The sequence below is a fragment of the Dendrobates tinctorius genome, unplaced genomic scaffold, assembly GCF_039654945.1.
Source record: "Dendrobates tinctorius isolate UK_male_01 unplaced genomic scaffold, ASM3965494v1 ptg000171l, whole genome shotgun sequence".
Lineage (NCBI taxonomy): Eukaryota > Metazoa > Chordata > Amphibia > Anura > Dendrobatidae > Dendrobates > Dendrobates tinctorius.
Window position 1 is genome coordinate 19,117,572 of NW_027361838.1, and position 26,669 is coordinate 19,144,240.

The window sequence follows — 26,669 nt, forward strand, 5'->3', positions numbered from 1 at the left end:
AGTCTTGTGGTTCTTGTGTAATCAGTGTTAAAATTTTCAGTGAATCAGATTCAGGTGGCAGTTTTGGAATTTGACAGCATTGGAGGATAATGGGTTCCTGGTCACTTCACATTTGATTTTTCTCACATTTTTGGCACTTAATATGCTCGTTTTTTGCGACCATGTTGACTATTTGCAACAAAACATTTGATGGTTCTGTGATCGTTCCCCTAGTATTTTAGAAATTTCAAGAGTGCTTCATCTGTTTAACAATTTTTGACTGTTTTAAGCCAGTCAAATCTCTTTTTTGGCCCATTTTGCCTGAGGAGGAAAACAAGTTGCCTAATAATTCTGCACAACTTGATAAAAGGTGTTAATATCCTTAGGCCACAACTCCCTCATTACACAAATAGACATCACCTGATCTGCTTCATCCAAGAAGCATTCACGTTTTTACAGTTTGGAGTGGGTAAATCTGCATAAAAATTATGATATGGTCAACATACTTGCCTAATAATTTCACACAATGTGTGTGTATATATTGTGATAGATCGGCTCACTCAGCTGTACACAGAGGTAGACACGGGAAGACTTTCTCTATGATCTTCACTGGTTTATTATATATGCGGCATAAAAAATGATGAAGTAAAAATAAACACAGCCCTTTGGGCAAAAACAGGAAGACAAAACAAACTGGTAACACAAAGCACAGTCCTAGTGCTAGCGGGGATCCACCCGCTCCAAGTTATCAAAAGCACACAGTTCAGGTTAGTTAAGCTGGAGTCACACATAGCAACTTACCAGCGATCCCGACAACGATATCAACGTGTCAGGATCGCTGGTAAGTCGCTATGTGATCGCTGGTGAGCTGTCACACAGACCGCTTCTCCAGCGATTAGCACAGCGATGCTGAGCGCGCGGCATCGCTGTGTTCGTTAGCGCTGATGCCATATTCATGTCAAAAATAGAATTAAAATAAAAAATATTGTTATTCTCACCTTCCGACGTCCCGCGCAGCATTCCCGCCTCTCTCCACGCTCCGGTCCCAGTAATCCTTTGCGAGAATTGCCGTGATGACGTACGTTATCGCGGGATCGCGAAGTCTCGCAGTCATTCTTGCAAAGGATTACTGGGACCGGGAGCGTGGAGAGAGGCGGAAAGACTGCGCAGGACGCCGGAAGGTGAGAATAACAATATTTTTTATTTTTTTATTATTTTTTACAGCTGATTGCTGGTCTCCCGCCTGTCACATGCAGCGATGCGTGCTGGCCAGCGGGAGATCAGCGACGAAAAAAAAGTCCAGAGGTTTCTTGCAGCAATCAGCGATACCGGCAGGGGGACCGGTCGCTGATCGCTGTCACACAGAGCGATCTCGCTGGTGAGATCGCTGTTGTGTCACAAAAGTTGTGACTCAGCAGCGATCTCGCTAGCGAGATTGCTATGTGTGACGGGGCCTTTAGCCTCTCCAGGCACACTGAACATTGAATGCCTCAGGAGGCCAACTAATTAAACCCCAGACCACACCCTGATGTGGAGATAAGGTTGACAACTTCTCACCTGCTCTGTGGTTGTCTACAAAAACCCAGCCCTTAAAATAACCGCTTTGCCCTTATTAACACATAGCGTGCTGGAGCAAACTTCTGGGTTTCAGCTAATAGCTACAGTGAAACACATCTCCCCTCCAGCACTGTGCCAGTGACTTTGTCACATTATGTGTGTGTGTGTGTGTGTGTGTGTGTGTGTGTGTGTGTATATATATATATATATGGAAAAAAAATAGGCAGCACTCAAATTAAATGTGAAAAAAGTGGATACTTTACTGATCCTCAGATGGCAACGTTTCAACGGTGGCCCATCTTTGTCAAGCTTGACAAAGACGGGTCACCGTTGAAATGTTGCCATCTGAGGATCAGTAAAGTACCCACTTTTTTCACATTCAATTTGAGTGCTGCCTATTTTTTTTCCTTTTGTCATTTTGGCTGTTTGGACACTGCTGAATAGGTTTTGCACCTGCTGTATTATTTTGGTAGTGCTGCCCTTTTTTCTTGATTTTTATATATATATATATATATATATATATATATATATATCTATATACTGTATACATACAGTGGGTACGGAAAGCATTCAGACCCCTTTAAATTTTTCACACTGTTTCATTGCAGCCATTTGGTAAATTCAAATACGTTTTTTTGTTTCTCATTAATGTACACTCTGCACCCCATCTTGACTGGAAAAAAAACAGAAATGTAGACATTTTTACAAATTTATTAAAAAGGAAAAACTAAAATATCACATGGTCATAAGTATTCAGACCCTTTGTTCAGACACTCATATTTGTCACATGCTGTCCATTTCCTGGTGATCCTCCTTGAGATGGTTCTACTCCTTCATTGGAGTCCAGCTGTGTTTAATTAAACTGATAGGACTTGATTTGTACAGGCACACACCTGTCTATGTAAGACCTCGCAGTGTATGTCAGACCAAATGAGAATCATGAGGTAAAATGAATTGGGCTAAGGAGTAGAGATGAGCGAATTTGTTTGAATTCTGTTCCATATATGATTAGAATCGAATATTTTTTTTGTAATATTAGTAGTACAGATGAACTTTTTTGCATTTGCCAAATGGCTGCAATGAGACAGAGTGAAAAATTTAAAGGGGTCTGAATACTTTCTGAACCCACTGTATATACCGGTATGTGTGTGTGTATATACATATATATTTATATATACTGCTCAAAAAAATGAAGGGAACACATCCTAGTACATTGTGTTGGTTAAGTGATCCCTTTATTTTTTTGAGCAGTATATATATTTGCTACGTAACTATATAAGATTATAAACCATCTTTCTTCTTCTGTTGCTTTGTACTAACTGTGTGATGCCTTACATTTCAGGGTCTTTTATGATGGTGAATACAACTGGAAGACGTGTTGGACAGAAGGCTGTCCTGCTCTTACCTCAGCTGAAAGAGAATGACACGCACTGCATTGACTTTCATTACTTTGTGTCCAGCAAGAGTGGGGCTCTTCCTGGATCCATGAACATTTATGTGACAGTTAACAATGGTGAAAAAGGGAGCTCAATCTGGAATGTTTCAGGACCTGCATCCGGCACATGGAATCGAGCAGAACTGGCAATAAGCACCTTCTGGCCCAATTTCTACCAGGTAGGATAATCTACTTATGTGAGCAAATAATAATGGCTATGCAAACCCTTAAGCCCCCGTGACACACAGCGATCTCGCTAGTGAGATCGCTACTGAGTCACAAGTTTTGTGATGCAACAGCGATCTCACCAGCGAGATCGCTGTGTGTGACACTTATCAGCGACCGGCCCCCCTGCCGGGTATCGCTGATCGTGCTCGAATGGCCTGGACATTTTTTTGATTGTTGGTCTCCCGCTGGCCAGCACTCATCGCTGCCGATCAGCGAGCTGGAGCTGGTAACCAAGGTATACATCGGGTTTCTAAGCGCCGCGCGGCGCTTAGAAACCCGATGTGTACGTTAGATACCAGCGCGCTGGTTCAGGGAGCTGGTAACCAAGGTAAACATCGGGTTTCGAAATGCTGCATGGTGCTTAGAAACCCTACGTTTACCTTGGTTACCAGCTCCCTGCACCAGCGCGCTGGTATCTTAACGTACACTGCGGGTAACTAAGCGACTTGCGTCGCTTGTTACCCGCGTGTCGCTGTCCTGATCGCTGCTGAGATCTGCCTGTTTGGCAGCTCACCAGCGATCATGTGGCGACACACCAGCGATCCTGACAAGTTCATATCGTTGTCGGGATCGCTGGTGAGTCGCTATGTGTAACGGGGCCGTTAGATTGACAAGTACTAATGTAAAAAATAAAAATAAACATGGTATTTATTAGAACCTCTTATGGTTAGCACAATGCTGTGCCTTACAGTTTTTGAACAGCAGATCTATATCATGACTGGATATCGTCAGTGATGGATTTTTATAGAAGTATCAGCCTTCTGTTTGTACACATTGCTATCACAATACATGTTAGTAAATCTGAACTATGATGAATGTCTTCTTTTTGTGAGTTGAGATATTAGCTTATAAGATAATAATACAGATTTGCATGAAACTTTTTGTTGGATACGCAGAAAGAACATGCTATACAGTAAAAGCACATTGCCATTAAAGGGCTTATCTGGAATTATTTATATATTTTACTATGGGCCTAAGATCTAACAGGCAGGTAGTTGCTACCTTCTTGCCCGTCGTGCCAGGTGACGATCTCTTCCCGCATACAGCAGTCACAAAACGTTCCTGTCGGCAGTTCAGTGCCTTCCGCTGACATGTCGACAGAGCCATGGGTTCAATAAGAGGAAAGAATAAAATAGCACTCACCGATCCAGGTGAAAAGTCTGCTTTATTTAGCAATCCACATTAAAACTTCATGGCCATGCTAGTAAGCACGAAACGGCCGTCGTCAGACATTGCTCACTCCTCCCTCCAGCCTCCCGGCCATTAAGTTTTAATGTGGATTGCTAAATAAAGCAGACTTTTTCACCTGGATCGGTGAGTGCTATGCTATTCTTTCCTCTTATTGGATCCATACATTGTGTTTTCTGCACTAGCACCAGAGATCTCGGGGTTCAGCCTCCACGAGCAGTATGGCCATGACAGCCTCACATCGACAGTAGTATTGGCAGTGCCGACTTGCTTTTTCTTTACACGCTTAGAGCCATGGATTCGTTTCTGCTCTGTTTACAGGGTATGGCGGCCAACGTCATACTGATTGACAACTGGCTGCACGCTGCCTAACTGCGATGAGTCGACTGTCAATCATAAAGATGTTGGCAGTTACGCCCCTTTGACAAAGCAGCCCGAAAGAGGACGAGCTGTTACAGCTGAATCACCAGCAAGAGCGGTCAATGACTGCTCAGTGCTGGTGCCGTGTAGAACAGGCAAGAAGTTAGCAACTACCTATCTGTTAGTTTTTAGGTTCATATAAAAAAAACCTTTGAAATCTTTTACACTAGTTGCATCATGCTCATAAAGGGTTATCGGTATGTCAGGACGCCCTCCCCACCCCACACAGCAATTTAGCTTGTTCGTAATTTACCTATATCACATATTTGAATACAGATTGCCCTTTTAGTAAGTTTCTGATGTTATATTCACATTAAATATTCTAGGAGTGGGAGTTGATGAATGTCGTTTACATTTAAATGCTCTTGAACATATAATTAAACTAGAAGCGGTTGTGAACTTTAGGCGGCCGTCACCATCACACTAATCACTGACGCTTCTCCTGCATACACCGTATACAAGACCATTCTGAGAGCACGACAACTTGCCGGATAATTATCATCCGCAGCGATTTCAGAATGAAATTATCCATTGATTAGGTGCAAGCTCAGGATCTAATTAATGACAACTTTTATTTCAGGACTGTATATTATATGATTTTGCATAAAAGAGAAAGAGAACCATCAAATGCTTCACTGTTAGATGTAGTGTACAGCAGCCGTAATGCAGGAGTTATATGAGACGAGTTTATGTTTTTCATGATGGTGATTATAAATCATATAAACATAATTGAGTTGGTGGTAAATATTTGTTGCTTTTCTAAATTAAATATTGCAAACAGTAATTTCTACCTGATCTGTGTCAGTTGCTGTTGGAATAGTATTCTTTTTACAGTTCATACTAAAGGGGATGTTCTTTTGCAAATTTTCATTGCTTTTTTTTCTTTTTAAACTTTTTTTTAGTTTTCAAATAACTAATAACAAGATACACAAGGTGGAGTTGAAAGTAAATGTTACAGGTTTCCAATCAAAGTTAAGATTATAAAATATTTTTATGCAACATAGATATTACAAGTAAACATTGTCAGTCATAATAAAAATATGATATTTACGACAAGGATGGGAAAAGGTCAGAAAGGAATTAAAAGCAGAAATACATCACCAGAATTTCTCCAATGCTGCTTGATCTCTTCTGGGCTTTAGTTTCTGCTGCAGCAGTGATGTCCTGACACAGTGACACGTGACCAACATCAGCCAATCACTGGCTTAGACTTGACATCACTGCAGCCAGGGATTGGCTTAAATTTATTTTCTGTGTGTTCGAGAGGGAGGAGAAAAGAGACTAGCAGATGGCCTTAAAAGTGTCACATTGGTGTAAGGGTTCTAGAACATCTTTTTCTTTGTTTGGAAAAAATAATAATCATTTTATTCATGCTACCTAATTGTTTTGATTATAATAGCGATAAAGATGGATGGATGAGGGAAGGATGGATGGACGATAAGTGGATGGATGAGGGTGGGAGGGATGAATGCATGGACGATGGATGGATGGATGGATTGGGGTATGGATGATAGAGATTTAGAGATCTAATTAGTCATATAGAGCTAGAAAGCAAAATAGTTATAGATAGGATAGAAGAAAACACTCATGTATTATTATAAATAGAATTAACTGGGACTTGATGAAGTTTTGGGTCTCCCAATATGGGGTATTCAGTAAAGGTATAGATAGATTGGTATAGTGAAAAGAACCAAATAGCATATACTGATGTACAACTTTGCTAATAAGCCCAAATCAGCTGTATAGTTGTTGGAATAAATTACTATATAGTAAACAGCAGAATATAATTTAATATTTTTTGGTCTGTCAATTATCCTAAGATTTGCATTAAACTATTTGCTTTTGAATGTTGCGATGCAAGCGATAACTAATCTCTGTTTCACAGGGCCAAGCATATCACTTTCATGGATAATTTCTTAATTCTAGTAATGTCCTGGATCGTCTTCCTATGTTTTCTAAAATACCATTTATTTCTTCACTCACCATATCCTAATGACCTAGGATGACTACTGCTTCCCCCAGACTAATCTGAATTCAGTACCTGTAATCACATCCCCCAGTTATTATTGATGTCCTTCCCTTCTCTCCAAGTAATTCCGGTACCAATGTAAGTCAGTCCTCTTCCCATGCACAGTGAAGCCGGGTGTACTCTCCCTGGCTTCACCAGTGTAGTACTTATGCTTAGGAGGCCATAGTAATGCTCAGGAATAGACTGTGTGGGGGCGTGATTACAGAATCTGACCCCAGACTAGTCCTCGGTCATTTGCACATGGCGATTAGAGAAATAAAAGTTGTTTGGGCAAACAATAAAATGTGGTCACAGGCCAACTGGGACATTAGGATAAGTAGAGAAGACAGAAAGAAGTGGCGGTTGGCACCCTAAAGATAAATGCAGCTAGCGCCCCTGCTCAGCAGAATCTGCCGCTGACTCGCTCTGAAATATCAAGTTAAATGCTAGAATGAAGCATATATCATACCATTCGCCAGAGCATAATCAGGGTTTGGTTGCTGGTCGGACCCTACTGCAAAGACCCATGGTTTCCATTTCTTATTCTGATGAGTGACTTTTCGTACACTTTTCATGTTTTATAGAATATATTTTCTTATTCAAGAAAGTTGTAAATTGAAACCAAATCTTTATGGTTAGTGTTAACCCCAACCACTCTCCTATTGGATGCATTGAGCTACATATATGGATTGTTGATGGAACTCCATACTTTGCTGCAAGTATTTTTTTTTTTCATAGGACAATAAATGCATTGCTCCTTTTAGAGAGTGAGAAATATTTCCATTACCCTTGAACAGTGACCAGTTGTCTTTGGGCTCCTGGTTGGATGGGCTATGATAACGTTCAGCATGTCCAGCACAAGCAGCTGGGGAAAGTTGTGAGGATGAAAGCTAATTTTGCTCTTCAGTGATGCAGGGAGAATCATCGCTGTGGTACGTTGATTCACGGATTCCCATTTGTCACTTATCTGATGAATAACCTCATGTATCTCTGCAAAGAGGCGCTGAGCCTAACCAACTGCCGAGAAAACCAAGCACCTTTCACACAGTTGTTGAGCTGATATTATATGTGTGTTTGTGATAAATAATGTCATAAGTATTACTTGAGCACAGAGCCAGGGTTCACGTTGAGTGACATTGGGAAACTTACCGTGGCTTTGTTTTTAATGTATGCTGATTTGTATTTTATTATTTTATGGTGCATTAGAATCTTTTTTTCCCAAGGGCCACATGAGACACCATGACTGTTATGGAGGCCTGAACCAATAGACTGACATTAATTCTGCTCAATATTAATATTAACAAATTAATTATAATTTTTATTTTATATTAATATTGTCATGATCCCAGTGCAGGTTTTTGACCTGCACGCCAGGGGTTAATGTCTTGAGCCCAGTGCATGCTTTGACCTGCACGCCTGGGGTTAATTTTTGTGGCCTCTCTTTGGTTCGGGAAGAGTTTCTTATAGCCCAGGGAAGCTCTAATCCCGGTCAGTTATAATGTCAGGAATACCACACTGCACTTGCTTACTGAGCCAGTGCACGTGTCCTGAGTAAGACAAACTGTGCTCTAAGATACCTTTGGAGCGGGGCAGCAGCGGTGAAGGTGCATGCTTCAGACAAACAGGACCTGAAGCACGTGACTGCTGGGGGGCGTGGCCTAAGCTCCAGAGAGCTAGTTGCTGAAGGAAAACTCCTAAAAGGGTAACTACAGGACAAAGTTACCAAGGGGCATAGACAGGGACGTAAGCAGATCAGGCTGGGGTCAAAGCACGAGATAGCATGACAATACCAAAGGATTAGACAGAACGGATAGTCAGGACGTAGCCAAGGAGTCAGAAACCAGAGAAACAGATATACAGTACAGAATCAAGAGGCAAACTCACAACAGGGGACAAAACCGGGTCAGAACCATAGAAGCAATCTAGAAGGCAGGCACAAGACACAGGCACACAGGGGTCAACACACTCGGCCAAAGGCAAAAGTATAACAGATGAGGATTGGAGCTTTCCAGGGCTATAAGAAACTCTCCCCGAACCAAAGAGACGCCACAAAAATTAACCCCAGGCGTGCAGGTCGAAGCCTGCACTGGGCTCAAGACATTAACCCCTGGCGTGCAGGACAAAAACCTGCACTGGGATCATGACAAATATTAATTGCATCCCTTAATATTGAGCATATTATTCACTTAATATTGAGCAGAACTTAAGCACCACTTCAGCATTTTTTTTTCAGCACTGGAGTGGCGCTTTAAACGTAAGTCTCCTGCCCCCAGTCTTATACTTACCCTCCTGCGTCTTCACCATTTTTTGGTCCCGCAATGCCATCTTGTGAGCGCAGTTTGTGACGTGCCAGAAGTCAGAAGCTATGTCGCAAGCTCTCAATGCAAGTGTATGAGAGCTAGAACAAGGTTCTCATACACTTGTATTAAAAAGTCACCTCCCTGCCAGACTTCCTACCAGCCCCATGAAACACTAGAGCTGGAGGCAGGTCACTTTTCACCAGAGACCGACTGGAGCGACGCTGAAAAACAATGAAGGTGACCTCAGTGGAATTATATTTAAAGCACCCCTACAGCAATAAAGAAAATGATGTAGTGGTTCTTTAAGTATGCTGACACCCCCAAACAAAGTCCAGACATGACCCCTATATACAGTATAAGCCTCCACACAGCCCCCATATAGAGTATGAGCACCTTCCACACACCACTGTGATATGATGTATGAGCCCTCCTATGTACAGTATGAGCCCTCACATAGCCTCCTATATACAGGAACACATCCCACACACATACAGCGGGTGACATTAGAATTGAACATGTCACCAATTTTCTAAGTAAATATATTTCTAAAGGTGCTATTGACATGAAATTCTCACCAGATGTTGGTAACAACCCATCCAATCAACACAGGCAAAGAAATCAAACCATAGATGTTCATAAATTAAGTTATGTGTAATAATAAGACATGACACAGGGAAAAAGTATTGAACATGCTTACTGGAATTTATTTAATACTTCATACAAAAGCTTTTGTTGGTCATGATAGCTTCAAGATGCCTCCTGTATAGGGAAACTAGTCGCTCATTGCTCAGATGTGACTTTGGCGAACTCTTCCACACACTTTTCAAATCTTGAAGGTTCCATGGGCTCCTTCTATAAACTCTGAGTTTTAGTTCCTTTTTTAAATTTTTTTATTTGGATTCAGGTGAGGTGATTTGCTGGGGCCATTCTAGCAGTTTTATTTTCATTCTCAGAAACCAATTCAGAGTTTCCATGACTTTGTGTTTGAGATCGCTGTCTTGCTGAAATGTCCATACTAGTTTCATCTTCATCACCCTGGTAGATGGCAGCAGATTTTTATTAAGAATGTCAGGGTACATTTGTTCATTCATCCTTCCTCCAACAATATGAAGTTTGCCAGTTAACGTATGTTGAAAAACAGCCCCACAACATGATCTTCCCACCTCCAAATTTCACTGTTGGTATGGTGTTTTTGGGGTTATATGCAGTGCCTTTTGGCCTCCAAACATGGTGTGTATTATGGCATCCAAAGAGTTCAATTTTGGTCTGATCTAACAAGACTGTAATCTCCCAGTATTTCACAGGCTTGTCTAAATGTAGTTGAGCAAACGTTAAACGCACTTGAACATGATTTTTGTTCAGCAGTTGAGTCTTGCGTGGTGAGCGAGCATACAAGCCATGAAGGTTGAGTGCATTAATTATAGTTTCCTTTATGCAAATTGTCTTTTCAGAGAGAAAGAGGACTAGAACTCTAGTGCCACCTATTGGAAGCAGCAATCCTAAAAGTCAATGTCGACCCTTTAACGAGCCTTGTTACATGACTTAGGATAAAAGCCAAGTCAGAATCTTAATTTACAGACACTGTGTTTCGGGGGTACTGCCCCTCATCAGTGCAAAGTGTAAGATCTGGTTTGGATGTGAGAGAGGCGTCTGACCGATATCCAAGAAGTATCATTTCTCCTTGCGGAGAATGACATGCTAAGCATGTTGAAATGAGGAGACTTAAAGCCGCAATGCTCCTCTGAGAAATATGCTAATTAATTAACATATTTCCCAGAGGAGCATTGCGGCTTTAAGTCTCCTCATCTCGACATGCTTAGCATGTCATTCTCCGCAAGGAGAAATGATACTTCTTGGTTATAGTTTCCTTTGAAACAATTGTACCTGTTGATTCCAGGTCTTTTTGTAGCTCATCACAGGAGACCCTTGGCTCTTGGACAACTTTTCTGATAATTGTTTTCACTCCCTTGTCTGAATTAGCACCTGATATTAGGCCAGTATATGGTAAAATTATTTTCTTTCCAGTTCTGGATTAGAGCCCCAGCATTTCTCACTGGAACCTTCAGTAGATTAGAAACTCTTCTGTAACCAATGACATCAGTATGTTTTGCAATATAGGTTGTGAACGTCTTGAGACAGCTCAATGGTTTTACCCATAATGAGATGTTTCTTGTGTGGCACCTTGATCATGAGACACCTTTTTACAGGCCATAGGTTGAACCAGCTGATATTATTTTTTCACTAAGTGGCAGGATTGTTTTGTAATTATTGATAGAATTCAGTTGGTGTCATGACTTTCCATGACTTTTTGCACCTTTCTTTCTTCATGTTTTCAATACTTTTTCCCTGTGTCACTTCTCATTATTACACATAACTTAATTTATGGACATCTATGGTTTCATTTCTTTGCCTGTGTGGATTGAATGGGTTGTTAGGGACATCTGGTGTGAATTTCATGTCAATTTCACGTTTAGAAATATATATGCTTAGAAAATTGGTGACGTGCTCATTATTCATTTAACTCGCTGTATAAAGAAAAGAAAGCACTCTCCTTGCTCCAGTTCCCCTGACACTCTGCTGCGGTCATTGCTGTGTGCACCAATGCTCAGCACAGCAGACGCGATGTAGTGACAGATATTTCTACTGTCTCAGTCACACATGCTGATTGGTGGAAGAAGGAGACAGCGGCTCTCTTTTGCACCATTGTATTCACAGCTATATGCATCCTGAAGTGTAGCCCATGGTCCCGTGAATTCAGCCTTTTAGCTGTCTCAGTCTGCAGGCTAGACTGGTAGAGCCTGAGGACTTGCCCTAGTCTTGGTTAGATCATCAAGATAAAATAACAATACCGCGTCAGAGCCTCCTAAAAATACGGGTGAAAACAAAGCCTGAGTGGAACAAGCTGCCACGAGAAGTGGTGAGTTCTCGTTCAATGGAAGTCTTCAAACAGAGGCTGGACAGACATCTGACTGGGATGATTTAGCGAATCCTGCTTTGAGCAGGGGGTTGGACAAGATGGCCCAGGAGGTCCCTTCCAACTGTACCATTCTATGATTCTATGATTCTATGTTTCTCAACGCAAGCAATGACGAGCCAGGTCTTTCCCCAGGAAGGAACAACCACGGGAAGGGCAGTCTCCAATGAAAGAAACCACCTATGCCAAAACTATCACAGTTAGAACTGTAAAAGGTCTAGGTATAAACCCATCAGCATGGTCACATGACTGGACCAATTTGGAGAGCAGCTAGATTGTACGTGTAGTGGCATGTAAACGTTTGGGCACTCCTGATCAAAGTTACTGTTAATGTGAACAGTTAAGGAAGTTGGAGATGAAATGATCTCTAAAAGGCCTAAAGTTAAAAATGGTATTTCTTGGTATTTTAGGGAAAAAAATATGTATTATATATTGTCTTTTCTTTTACTTTTTTTTTTTTTCATTTTAAAAATTAGAAAAAGGAAAATGGACTGATGCAAAAGTTTGGGCACCCTTTGAGATTTATGCACTAAGGCAACTTTGACCAAGATTTCAGACTAATTTGCCTGTTAGGGTTATGTCTTGTTCACTGTCATTGTTAGGAAAGGCCATGTGATGCAAGTTTCCCAGCCTCCTCTAAACTTATGCCAAAAAAAGCAGCTGCCTAGCACTCTCAAAATGAAAATGGTGGATGCCCACAAAGCCGGAGAAGGCGGTGAGAAGCTAGCAAAGCATTTTCAAGTTGCCCTTTCCACAGTTCAAAATGTAATTAAGATATGGCAGTTAACAAGAACAGTGGAAGTCAAGATAAGGTCTGGAAGACCAAGCAAAATTTTAGTGACATCTGTTCGTAGGATTGCTAGAGAGGCAAATCAGATCCTCCACTTGACTGCGAAAGACCTTCAGAAAGATTCAGCAGACTCTGGAATTGTGGTAAATTCTTATACTGTACTGTTGAGACACCTGCACAAAGATGGCCTTCATGGAAGAGTCATCAGAAGGAAACCTCTGCTGCATCTTCACCATAAAATTCAAGCCTGATGCGTTTTGGAAAGAAGTCCTGTGGACCATTAAGGTTTACTCTTTGGCCACAATGATCAAAGTTATGTGTGGAGAAAACAGAGCACAGAATTTCAGGAAAAGAACATCTCACCAATCATTAAGCATTGGGGTAGATTAAGCATGCTTTTGGGTTGTGTTGTAGCCTGTGGCACGGAGAACATTTCACAGGTAGAGGGAAGAATGGATTCAATGAAATCTGAACAAATTCTTGATGCAAATAAAACACCATCTGTAAAAAAGCTGAAGTTGAAAAGAGGATGGCTTCTTCAAATGGATAATGATCCTAAACACATGTCAACATTTACAATAGACTACCTCACAAGTTGCAAGCTGAAGGTTTTACAATGGCCCTCACAGTCCCCTGGATCTGAACATTTTGAAAACTGAGGCTAGACTTCAAAATAGCAGTGCATTCAAGAGGACCCAGGAATCTCTCAGAAATGGAAGAATTTTCCAAGGAAGAATAGATAAAAATCCCTCAAACAAGAAATAAAAGATCCTTGGCTGCTACAAACAGCGTTTACAAACTGTGATACTTGCAAAAGAGGGTTGCTACTAGTCACTAACAATGCAGGGTGCCCAAACTTTTGCATTGGCCCATTTTCCTTTTTAAAATGTAAAAGATGATTTTTTTTTGTTTGCCTAAAATACAAATGAAATGTGTCATCTTTAACTTTAGGCCTTTTATATAGTTATTTCAACTTCAACTTACTTAATTGTTCACAGTAACAGTAATTTTAACCAGGGGTGCTGAAACATTTACATGCCACTGTATGCTTTTATATAAAGGTATATTGGTAGTATTCTCAGTCTTTATTCACTATGCTGCTGGATGAATAAAGATCCACAGTTAACCCTTCCTATGGAGTTCTGCTGTTTTTACTTTATGTTCTAAAGAATTTTGTGGCTCTGGATTGTATGACTGCAGCAAACCTAATATTATGCAAAGATGGAGTAATTGGTTGTGCGGCTGACCTGATGTATATACTTTATACGGAAGTTTCTATCCTGCACATTACAGTAAGTGTCGTAGTATAACTAGCTTAATTTTTGAGAATTATTAATTATTTGAACCACTAGAAAACAAAGGACAGGAACATAAGAATTGGAAACCTGAAGCACACTTAATTGAATTACAAATCCATAAAATAGGATGCTGATTCCAGTTTTCTGCGGGGTCTTCAGTTTCGCTAATTTCTGCATATCTCTCTGAAAATAAATGCTTCTTCTTGACCAAAAAAAGCTCTTTTTAGTGAAATTGCCCGCAATAAATATTTCTGTCTCTTAATTCTTCTTGTACCTGGTGAAGACAAGTCTGGGATGATAAAAGGTGCATGAATGAGGATAGAATAAAAATATCATTTGGCAAGCTGAAAAGGCACCAAGCATAAATGATGGAAACCGCAGCAGTGTTTTAGTCACACATTTCTCTCTGGAGATATATTGGAAGTGTCAGCGTTGTTTTAGTATAACGGCATCAGAATGTCACTCTAATGACTGTCATTTTTCTTTCCCGATTTCTTAAGTGGGTAAGCAATGAAAATGGCATCTTAAGTTGGGGGTACTGCAGACATTTGCAAGCATGCATTCATTTAATATACTCTTGTACAAAGGGCTGTATATTCCAAGGTAACATTTCACAGTTTATTTACTAATTGTTGCCTCGTTAAATTAGATTAAATTACAAAAATATATCAATTATATAGGACTGCACTTCAGTTTCATGGTAAAATCATGTATGTTATCCACTGTGATAAAGTATGGTACAACTGAAATAATGGCAAGTGCCAGAGGCTAAGTCGCAATTTTAGCGTCCTTGAGCAATTTGTTTGCATAGGCAAAATTGCTGATTTTCCTGATAAGTGGTACCTGGGAGAATCGGCCCCCATGCCATGTTGCTGGAGGCTACTGTCACTGTATTTGGGAGGTGCTGATGACATGGAAGCGAGCACCGTAGTGTGAGGTGTTGTCTATCTATGAAGGGGTTGTATTTAAGAATTGGAAAATTGAGCATGAGCCATCAAAGTGTAACCAGACCCCTTTACTGATGTGATCTGCCCAGAGACTGGGGCAGAGCTTCCCATAAATTGCTATTAGATCAACTATTATAGCGGCAGGGAAAATAAACTGTACTTGGGATAAGCAGAGTAGGAGAAAGAGGCTTCTTGCTTTATGGGTCTAGAACAGGTGAAGAGAGTGCAGTGCCTCCGGCATGGCCTCCTGATCAGCATTAGGCCACATTCACGTCAGTAATTATAACCCAAAACCAGGAGCGGGTGATAAATACAGAAGTGGTGACGTGTTTCTGTAATACTTTTCCTCTGACTGTTCCACTCCTGGTTTTGGCTTAGGCCTATTTCACACTTCCGTTTTTTTGACGTCAGTCAAAATCCGCCAGGTTTTGGAAAAAACGGATCTGCCCCTTTTTTGGCGGATCCGTTTTTTTCCCCCATAGACTTGCATTAGCAGCGGATTTTGACTGACGGTTATCCGTTGCATCTATTTCTGGACGGATCCGTCGGAATTGTAGTGTCTCCCAGGTGGAGCAGACGGACTCTGAAACATTTTTTTGTAGCGACGGTCCGCTTTTTACTAGTGCGCATGCCCGGAAGATGTTCTTCGAGAAGCATTTTTAACCCTGAATATCGTTCTGGCAGCGGCGTAAAATCTCTCTCTCTCTCTCTCTCTCCTTTTCCAGACAGACCGCAGTTGCTTTAAATTTCCTACCCTTTGCAACTTTGGCAGATTCGTCCAAAAATTGGTCCGATGACATCCATTTGTTACAAAACGAATCCGTTTTTTTCCTTTTTGCCAGATTTCAACTGATCACAAAAAAGCGGAAGTGTGAAACAGGCCTTACAAATGCTGAGTTAAAATACTGACCAAATACTGAACATGTGAATGTGGCCTTTGGCAAAGGCCTTTCACTGTCTCTTCATTCAGTTGCTTATTCGTGTACAGAAAATTCCTGACTGGACAAATCGGGACTGAAATTCTTGGACCATAAAAATACTAATGCAAAGCTGAAATGGAAGAAGAGGTGAAGTGCACTTCTTTTACTAAATATCATAGGAGCAAGTTCCTTCAGGAAACACGCATAATAAATCAAAGCATTTATATAAGGTCAACCTTCTCTATTTTTGCAGTTTCTGTACTCCTTACTACTTTTTACCTGGCCATTTGTTGTAGGGAGAGATAAAATTTCTAGGTGTCTGACATTGCTTTCCATAGGGATTATATTAAAGGCTTTTTCTAGACTTAAGACACTGATCTGACCTATCCTTAGGTGAATGGAGGCTGATCTGAAGAGCCTGGAAATAGCCACACACTGTGAAACGACTTGAGCTTTCAGTTCTGTTCACTGTTTACATCCGGCAGCAGCCGGTGCTGAAAACAGCTGGTGAGTGGCGGTGCTAATTGTCAGACTGCCACTAGAGATGAGCGGATCAATCTGCGGCGGGTCTAGTTTGAGACCAGTTTCCTGAAATTCAAACATTTTGAGATTAGCTTTGCGGTTAACAAAGAAAATAAAACTTCTCCAGCACCATTCCCACACTGGTGGGAAGTACCGGAGAGTGGGCTAACATCACTGTGTGTTGCCACGCAGGCCTCCCCATAATGTCCTGCAGATATGACCTCTTAAAGATTATCATACCTTGTACAGTGGTGGTCAGTACCTGGGCCATTACAGATCAGTGGAGCACTGTTTGTACGCCAGAATCATTTTCCATCTCCAGAGGGGTTAGTCTCTCTCTCTCTTGTAGAGTATAAGCTCTTATGGTCAGTGTGATCCTCTCTCTCTCCTGCAGAGTGTAAGCTCTTATGGTCAGTGGTGTCTTCTCTCTCTCCTGTAGACTGTAAGCTCTTATGGTCAGCGTGGTCCTCTCTCTCTCCTGTAGACTCTAAGCTCTTATGGTCAGCGTGGTCCTCTCTCTCTCCTGTAGACTCTAAGCTCTTATGGTCAGTGTGGTCCTCTCTCTCCTGGAGAGTGTAAGCTCATATGGTCAGCGGTGTCTTCTCTCTCTCCTGTAGACTGTAAGCTCTTATGGTCAGCGTAGTCCTCTCTTTCTCCTGCAGTGTAAGCTCATATTGTCAGCGCTGTCCTCTCTCTCTTCTATAGACTGTAAGCACTTATGGTCAGCGGTGTCCTCTCTCTCTCCTGTAGACTGTAAGCTCTTATGGTCAGTGGTGTCCTCTCTCTCTCCTGTAGACTGTAAGCTCTTATGGTCAGCGTGGTCCTCTGACTCTTTTTTGGCTGTAAATTGTAAGATTTTATATTCAATGGGGTTCTTTTTCCTCTCCTCAGTGTGTATTTTCCAAGGAATTACAAGCTTTGCACTATTGAGTGACACAAATTTATTAATTACTAATCAAATATTTGTGGGAAAATTCTGCAAATTCGAATTTCAAAAGATCCGCTCATTTTCAACCGTCACCCATCTAATATTGATGACCTATTCTAGGTGATAGGTCTTAAAAATCTCGTGCCAAGAAAACCCCTATAAGTAGCTTGAAAATCTCTTCAGCATCTCCGCAGTCACTATCAATCTTTATTTTTAACCACTACATGCTTGGATTTATTAGTGAGTACAAAAAGTAGTAATTGATTTTTTTTAAAATTTTTCTCCAAATTTCTTGAAGTTGCCCATTGATATTTTTATTACTCTATTGAAAAAAAAGTCTTATCACAAAAGGTTTCTTTTTTTTTTCCAAAATCATATTTATTAAAATTTTACATAGTTAAACAGGTAAACAAATCAATTCCGCAAACAGTGCAGAGTAGATTAATAGCGGGGGGGGGGAGGAGGAAAGGGAAGGGCTACCATGCTCCTACATCAACAAGTGCGGTAGCTATCAACCGGAAAAAATAATGAGGGGGGGGGAATAGGTACACCTAGGTATACAACTGTAAATTACTTAGATCAAAGGTCTTAACAGAAAATGACCTGCTATAGTGCAGGTTCCTGAATATCAAAGTGGCAAATAAGCTAGACACATAGTAGGGTTCATCGCGGTCAGGGAATATCAGGCCCTGAGTCGAAGTAGCGCAAGCATCCTCACGGTGGGTTGAAGGAGAGCCGGCTGCCAAGCCATGGTTCCCAAATCTGGGACTTTTTCTTTTCAGATGACGCAGATAATACCAGAGCTCTTTCGTATTGGCAATGAAGATTCATCCTGTCAATCACAAATTGTATGGTCGGTGCACTGGTCACTCTCCATTTGGATGCCACTGCCAGTCTAGCGGCTATAAACAAATGTGAGAACACTCCTCTCAACACATGCGGGATCACATCTAAACCGATATGCAATAGAACCATACTGGGTTGTAGGGCCATCCAAATCCCAGTTACCTCAGCTATCACGTTCCCTACGCTAGCCCAAAAATATAGTAATTTCGGGCACGACCACCACATGTGGCTTAGTGTCCCCAACATGCCGCAGCCTCTCTAGCACAACGGAGAGCACTGAGGGCCAAAGTGAGCAAATTTAACTGGGTAATAATACCAGCGGAAGTGGACTTTTTTCAATTGTTCCAGATGGTTTAAACATGAGGAAACTCTCCGAACCTCTAACACCGCCTCCCGCCACCCATCAGGCGCTAGGGTGACCTGCAGGTCATCCTCCCATTGTCTCATGAATTGCAGTTTAACCTCTGGGTCAGGATCATGCAAGGCTCTATACAAAATAGATACATTGCGAGTACTTGATCCGGGCACCAGGAAGAGGTCATTTACTGTATGGTCGAGGTAGGTATTAAAGAAGTACGACGGTTGTGTAGTATGTATAACATGTCTTAGTTGTAAAAACTGATAAAATCTATGTCGAATATCTGGATGATTTGCAACTAGGTGGTCAAACGGCTTAATCGCTGTGCCATCAAACAGCTGATGAAGTGATTTTACACCAGCCAGTACCCATGGCTGTAAATCTATATACGGGATATGTAATTCTAGCACCTTCAGTGACACTTCAGTTAATGGGATTTTAATAAGGGTCGGGACCGTCTGTCTCCAAAAATGCAGTGCAGTAGACATGGTCGGTAGAGGGAGGTTACAAGGCCGCCGCCCAAAGGCTTCAACCTCTAGCATGAATCAGGTGGAGCCTCTAGTTGCATAGAAATTTTCAATTTGCAACCATCTATGATCTTTGTCCAGCTGCCACTTATCCCGCAGCCCCGCTACCACTGAGGCCTTATAGTACGCCATCAAATTTGGCAATCCCATTCCCCCCAGATCATAAGGGTAATACAAAAGGGACTTGGCCACTCGAGGAGTTTTGTGGGCCCATGTATATTTGTTTGTTAAGCGCTGAAGGTTTGTTATGATTTTGCTTGGGACCCTCAAAGGGAGACATCTAAAATAATATAATATCTTGGGGAGAATTTTTATCTTGAAAATATTAATTCTAGCCACCCAGGAGGTCATAAACTGATGTAAGGTGTCCAGCTCAGTCTTTATCTGTCTGAATAGAGCAGTATAGTTCGCCTCTATAATATGGTGAGAGTGCGTGAGCTTTATACCAAGGTAAGGGATACCTTGATCAGTCCAACGAAAGGGAAACTTATTCTCCAATTCAACTTTGGTGACCAAAGGGACCGCGACAGGGAATACCAATGATTTGGATGCATTCAGTTTGTAATAGGATACTGCCGCAAACTCCTCTAGTTCAGCCATGACGGCCGCGAACGACCGCTCCAGGTCCACACAGGCTATGATAACGTCATCCGTGTAAAAGCCGATCTTGTCAGTAGCCGGACCCACCATCAGACCTGAGATATCAGAGTTAAGACGGATTTTCTCCGCCAGGGGCTCCATGCATAATGCAAATATAATAGGGGATAGTGGGCATCCCTGCCGCGTCCCGTTGGCGATCAAAAAGGGGGAAGATACAAACCCAGGGGCTAGGACTCTGGCAGATGGGGTGGAATATATGGCTAAAATCGCCAAAAGGATGGGGCCCTCCAAACCAAACTTCCGAAGAACACTTCCCAAATATCCCCAGTGCACCCTGTCGGAGGCCTTCTCAGTGTCCAGGGACAGGAATGCACTGGGGAGGCCCGACAGCTCCGCCATCCTAATAAGATTCAACATTCGGCGGGTACCATCTTTGGTTTCCCGGCCAGCCACAAAACCGACCTGGTCAGGAGAGACAAGAGAGGGGATTATCAAATGAAGGCGGGAGGATAGCAATTTGGTATATATCGTTAAATCACAATTCAATGAAGCAATGGGTCTAAAATTCCCAGGACTATCAGGGGTCTTACCTGGCTTAGGGAGAGTGGTAATAGTAGCTTCCAAGTTAGGGGCAGCAACTTTGCCTAAATCCAGCCAACTTGAAAACAACCTCAGTAAATATGGGGCCAGAAGTTCCTGAAAAGTGCAATAATATTCATTTGATAGTCCATCCGGATCAGGCGCGGTGTGTAGCTTACTGCTTTTAATAGTTTTTTGATCTTCTCCTCTGTAAATGGGGCATTTAACAATAATAATTGTTCTTGGGATACACACGGTAAATTAACTGATTGCGATATGAATCGATTGCTACCTGAGTGGGTTGACGGGTCTGAGGGTCAGAATATAAGTTATATAAATGGGAGTCGTACTTTGCAAATGTCTCCGCGATATCAATCGGATTCCTAACCAGACACCCATTCTGATCCTGTAAACCATCTATTCTGGATTTAGCCTCTCGCTTCCGTACCCTATGGGCCAGTATTGCTACCGCCCTATCTCCAGTGGCGAAAAAGTGAGTTTTAGGCTAAGTGGACACGTTGCAGAAAATTTCTGCTCAAAAACCTGAATCCCTTCCCAGAAACCGCACCTATTTTTCCCGCTGCGTTTTTTGCGCGGTTTTGATGCGTTTTTGATGCATTTTTTTCCGTAGCGGTTTCTAAAAGCATGGGAGAAGCCTAAACCGCGGAAAAATCCTCAAAATTAATGTGCATGCTGCGTTTTTTACCGCGATGCGGTTTTTTCACGGTAAAAACGCATCAATGTGCACAAAAAGTGCAAAATGCATAGAAATGACTGTGCAGCTTATTTTTAGCGGTTTTATAGCGGTTTTATAGTGAAAACCGCGGTAAAAACCACTAAAAAAACGCTGTGTGTAAACACAGCCTTAAGCTTACGTAAATTACGGGCATAGCAGAAAGCAAAATCTCCTGCAACTGAAAGCGAACCCCGTATAGCTCATCCGACACCGCCTGAGAGGGTGAAATTTTATTCAGTGATTCCAACTGGTCAAGTCTAGCTAAGAGATCATCCCGTATCCCTCTATTGCGCTTCAGTATGGAGGCTTGTTGTATGAGATACCAGAATATGGTCTATCCGAGTATATGTACGGTGTCGGAAGGAATAGAAGGTATAATCTTTTTCACTCGCGTGGGAGTACCTCCAGATATCGTGTAGGTGATATTCTTTGGCTATGCCTTTCAACTCCCCCCTAGGCCGAATGCCACCTCGTGAGCAGTCTAGATCCCTGTCCATGGGGAGATTAAAGTCTCCACAGTATATCTTTTCACCCTGCGCTAGACCATCCACTTTATGTAGTACTTTGCGGATAAATGTCTGTTGCGAATGATTGGGGGCGTAGAGGCCTGTGATAGTGTGCAACTCGCGATTCAATGTGCATATGAGGATCAGAAATCTGCCCACAGGATCCGCTACCCTCCGGATACATTTGAAGGCTAATGTATTTTTAAAGATGATGCACACCCCAGCTTTTTTAGTGTTATTGTTAGCGAAGTAAATATTAGAGAATTGTGGGTGACGCAGCCTAAAATTATCAGCTTCTATCAGATGCGTCTCCTGCAGGCAGAATATCTCCGCACCTGATTTTTTCACCGCCTTCCATAGGATGGACCTCTTACAGGGGGAGTTCAACCCCTTAACATATAGAGACATAATGGTAACACTCATAATTAAACATTATAAAACTTGCTATCATACAAACATCTTCATGAACCCATCAGGGCTCGTGTGCTGGCAACATAGAGAACCACAGTAACCACTTTAAAAAGACCCATCTCGAAGGTGTACCTTAAAAAACAGGAGACAAGGGAAACAAAACACAGAGAACACTGAAAAAAATTCTAAACACAAAGTCATGCAGCCACCAGGCCAAAGGCCAGGCTAGTCAGGCAGTGAAACGCCTGAGTGGTCAGTCCTAGACCGCAGGTAAATGCCAGCTCGGGGCAGTTCCAAGGTTCACTCCCAAAAAGATGGAAAATAACCGAGAGTTATCTTGGACGAGGTGCTGAAGCAAAAAGAAAAAAGGTGGAAAAAGGGAAATAGGTTACAAAATCCGTAGCACCTCACAGCAGAGTCCTGCATCCGGACAGCATCTCATCCTCCTCTTCAAATTTGAATCCTTTCCTGAACAATTTTCTTTCCCATCGGGTTCTGGCGGGGAGCAAAGGAAATCGGTTTGCATGTTCTCAGCCTGTTTGGGAGATTGGCAGACCACATCACGACCTTCATAGGATATTATCAGCCTGACTGGATTGAATCCCCATTTGTATCGGATATGAACATCACGTAGTGCTTTACAAACAGGAGCGTATTCTCGCCTCTTTGCCAGCGTGGATGCTGATAAGTCTGGGAACATCTGTAAGCCTTGGTATTCAGCAGGGAGCTCAGGGGAATTCCTTATCCTCTGCATGAAGGCGTCTTTGGTAGTATAGAAGTGGATGCGCGCCAAAGTGTCTCTAGGCAAGGCTGGGTCCACATGCTGGGGTTTGGGGAGCCTATGTATCCTGTCAATCAGGAAATCTCTGGGGAGCAAGGTTGGGAGTACAGTTTGCATGAGTTTAAGCAAAAAGTCAGCCAGCTTCTTATCTGGAATGTCCTCCGGTATGCCCCTGACACGCACATTATTCCTCCGTGATCTATCTTCTAGATCCTACATCTTATCTACCACAGCCATATCCTCCCTCAAAGCTTCGTTGTCATCCACTAGAGCATTTATAGTCTTGGCATATTCAGCCATCTTGCTCTCAACATGAGCAGTTCTCCCAGGGACGAGACTTCCCCTCTAATCTCCTGCAGCATGGACTGCATGTCTTCCTTTAGGGAAGCACGGATGGAGGCCAGAAAGTCCCTCATGTCTCCTTTAGTAATAGGAGACAGGTTGTTGTAAGTCTCAGATGCCCCCCTCCCCGCAGAGCCACCCGACAAGCGGGAGGAAGCTGAGGGGGAAGCCGCCGCCATTTTACCTGCAGCATGTGCAGTCTGTCCTCGGGGGAAGAAGTCCGGGAGCTTCGGCGGGGAACTGTGTTTCTGCGCTCTTCCTTGGGTCATCATGTGCCCAGGACCTTCCAGGAGCCGTTACTGTGCACAGAGAGGAGGAGAGGTAATATAGAGTGCTGTTATTAGCCGGTTTAAGTCCGGAGAAGCAGGAGCATGTGAGTTATGTGGCCTCTCTGGTCTGCATGCAGGCCATGCCCCCCCATTACAAAAGGTTTCAATGTAGCTTTAGCTATAGAACTCCTGTGTGCTCATGTGCAGTAGTTTTTGTGCAGAATTTTTCTGAAATCATACCATTTATTGAACTGCACCATCAGCCACGCAGGGAATGAAGACCAGATGCTTGTCATGCAGGGTAATCTATGCTGTTGATATTCGCTATGATAGAAAATCACATCCCAGCAAAACCCCATGCTATTGACTTTATTTTGACAGCAGGGACATTCATATTTTCGTATCTGACTTGTTCTATATCAAGCAGATGGAGCATTAAATATTCCAGATATTGATAAACTAACTGAATGACAGGAGGCCTTGAGCGCTTTGGGGGGATTTAATTTTGTGCACAACTGTACATTTATTATATTAAAGCATCTGTACCAACAGTTTCTTCTTACAGTGAAGTCCCTAGTTACTCTTCAGTGGTCCCTGAACTTTCATTAGTAGATTCTTGGCAAACACAGAGAGGTTTTTTTGCATTTTTTATTTTAAAGACAAACAGAGCAGAAAGCACTAATATCTAGTCTGCTAGATCTGCCCCCATTAGACTGTCACTGACATGCTGGTAAGGCCCCTGTTGTGACAGCTGATTAGTGTCAATGCTTAGGTAGTTAACTAGGACAGTCCCTGGTCCTAAAACCAGGGACCGTAAAACGGTAGTAAGACTCATTTTTGTTTTTCCATTTTGTAGTTCCATTTTGTTTATATGAGATTTTGTATCTGTTCCGAATTAAATATGCAGATTCTTGTCTTTGGAAGCCAAAATAAAAGTGACTATGAAATGTAACCGTTGCTGGGCAGGAAGCCTGCTGGTTTAAAGATCTACACATTTATAAACATCTATAGATTGTCATTATGATATTATGATACATTTGATACCGCTGACAGTGAGGGTGATAAATGAGTGGCCACGAGAGATGGTGAGTTCTCCTTCAATGGAAGTCTTGAGAGGTTGGACAGACATCTGTATGAGATGATTAAATAAATATTGTCCAAAATAAGGAAGGCACTTCAACCAAGTTCAACAACAAGAACTCTCACATATGTGGTACATGTGGGAGAACACAAAGAGATCCAACGCAGATGCAATTAAAAATAAACTTTATTAAATGTATAATATTAAAAAACAAGGTATAAAAAAAGAAAAATGCCGTATCAATCAATATGATAAAAGCTACATTACCCCCGGATGAAGCTGGCGACGAAACATGTGCCAGGGTGGGAGACGCCGAGTAGACCACTGTGGCCACCATTTAACGGTAATGTAGTTTTTATCGTTATAACAATTATAGCACCTAGTATATAGTCTAATTACAGCAATTATAGCATTATCATTACGTCTGGTCTCTAGGTTCTAAGAAATTGTGATTGATATTGTCCTGTGACTACTTTTTTACCAGTCTCTGGCTGCGCCAACAAGTGAGGGGGTGAAGGGGGTGATTAAGTAAGACAAGGGGCACCGGGGTGGTAGTCTTGACCGAGCTCACCCACTAAACACAATCTGTATACACCCCGGCCCCTTGTACATGTGATATGAGATGGATTAGGCTTTTCGCCCAAATGAAGTTACCTTCTCTCCTTTTGTCATAGCAGTCCAGGTTATTAAAAGTCCAGAGATGTAGCTGTGTTCCAACAGGGAAAACATAGCTTTTATTGAAAACAGGTAATGAAGGATGGACATCAATGACAATCCCAAACACTGGATTTCCTGTTCTTTCCCTGACATGAGCTACAGTTGCAACCACTACTGCTGCAGCAGTCGAGAATCCCAGTCGTCCAATCCACTGGTATCTGGGCGCCTGAGACCCCTTCAGTGGAGCCTCCTCTAAAGTCCAGAGAGCCTGTATGGAAGTCCTCTTTAGTCTGTGGCCATCTTTAGTCCGGGGCAATAGACCTCTCCCATCTGGGGGTCTGGCAGTGTCCCATCTGTCTGACACGTCTGTACCTGACAAGGATCCAGGCAGAACTGGATGGAAACAGCAGCTTCCCCTCTCTGCTGCTGCTGACCCAACCCCTCACATTAACCATTTCTTGCCCTAACTCGAATACATTTAAAGGGGTAACAACACAATACATTACATTATAATACAGGTACAGCATAACAACACATAGAACATACAGGTGCTGGATATATGTACATGAAGTGCACGGGGGTTCAAACGGGAGGAGGAGAGGGCGCGACTGAGGGGTCTTGCCACCTCCTTACAATTACCGTATATAGAGGTGGATGTTGTTGATATAAAGTCTTATATTTTTTAGCATAATTTGCTACTTTACAGGGGTGCTATCACATTTGCATTTACCCCATTGTCATCATTATTATTAATTTTGTGCAATAGTTCCTCTCATCTTCTACTTGGTGTCCCTTGACAGCATTTTGCTTTTTTATATCGTATTTTTTAATATTATACATTTAATAAAGTTTATTTTTAATTGTATCTGCGTTGGATGTCTTCGTGTTCTCCAACATTTACCACATATCTGGGAGTCCTTGTTGTTGATCTGTCTGAGTTGGTTTAGTGAATCCTCTATTGAGCAGGGGTTGGACACGATGACCCTGGAGGCCCTTTCCAACTCTAACATTTTATGATTCTATGATACAAAGGTTTTTATTTTTAAAGGCAAACTTTCAGAAGGAACCACATCTCTGAAGTCAACTCCAGCAGCAACTGGCATGTGCAGACACAAAACCATTGCCAGTAGCGCTCCTGTCACTGCATGTACGGTAGTGTTCAAAATAATAGCAGTGTGCTCAAAAACATGAGTCAATCACAAAATCTTTATACTAGTTTTTATTTCCCTGCATTGGGAACATTGCACACTGTTTTCTATTTCAAAACATGAAGAGAATTGTACAGTATATCATTTTTAACTACAGAAAATAACAAAAAATGAACATTGGGCTGTTCGAAATAATAGTAGTGTCTGCATTTGTCTTTACAAACTCACAATATGTACTATTTTTACGAGGATTTAGCATTCCCGTGAATCACTAACAAAATATTTAGTTGTATAGCCACAGTTTTTTAGAACTGCTTCACATCTATGTGAATTC

The 26,669-nt window shown here is 42.0% G+C and overlaps 1 protein-coding gene across 5 annotated transcripts in view; it reads left to right on the plus strand.

Moving 5' to 3' along the window:
- PTPRM (protein tyrosine phosphatase receptor type M) overlaps window positions 1–26,669 on the plus strand; it is a 929,698-nt gene that overhangs the window by 303,484 nt on the left and 599,545 nt on the right. For all 5 annotated transcript variants that reach the window (XM_073550942.1, XM_073550938.1, XM_073550940.1 and 2 more), the window contains exon 3: window positions 2,879–3,150. In XM_073550942.1, the coding sequence (XP_073407043.1) occupies window positions 2,879–3,150 (272 nt within the window). The remainder of the gene's footprint in view (window positions 1–2,878; window positions 3,151–26,669) is intronic.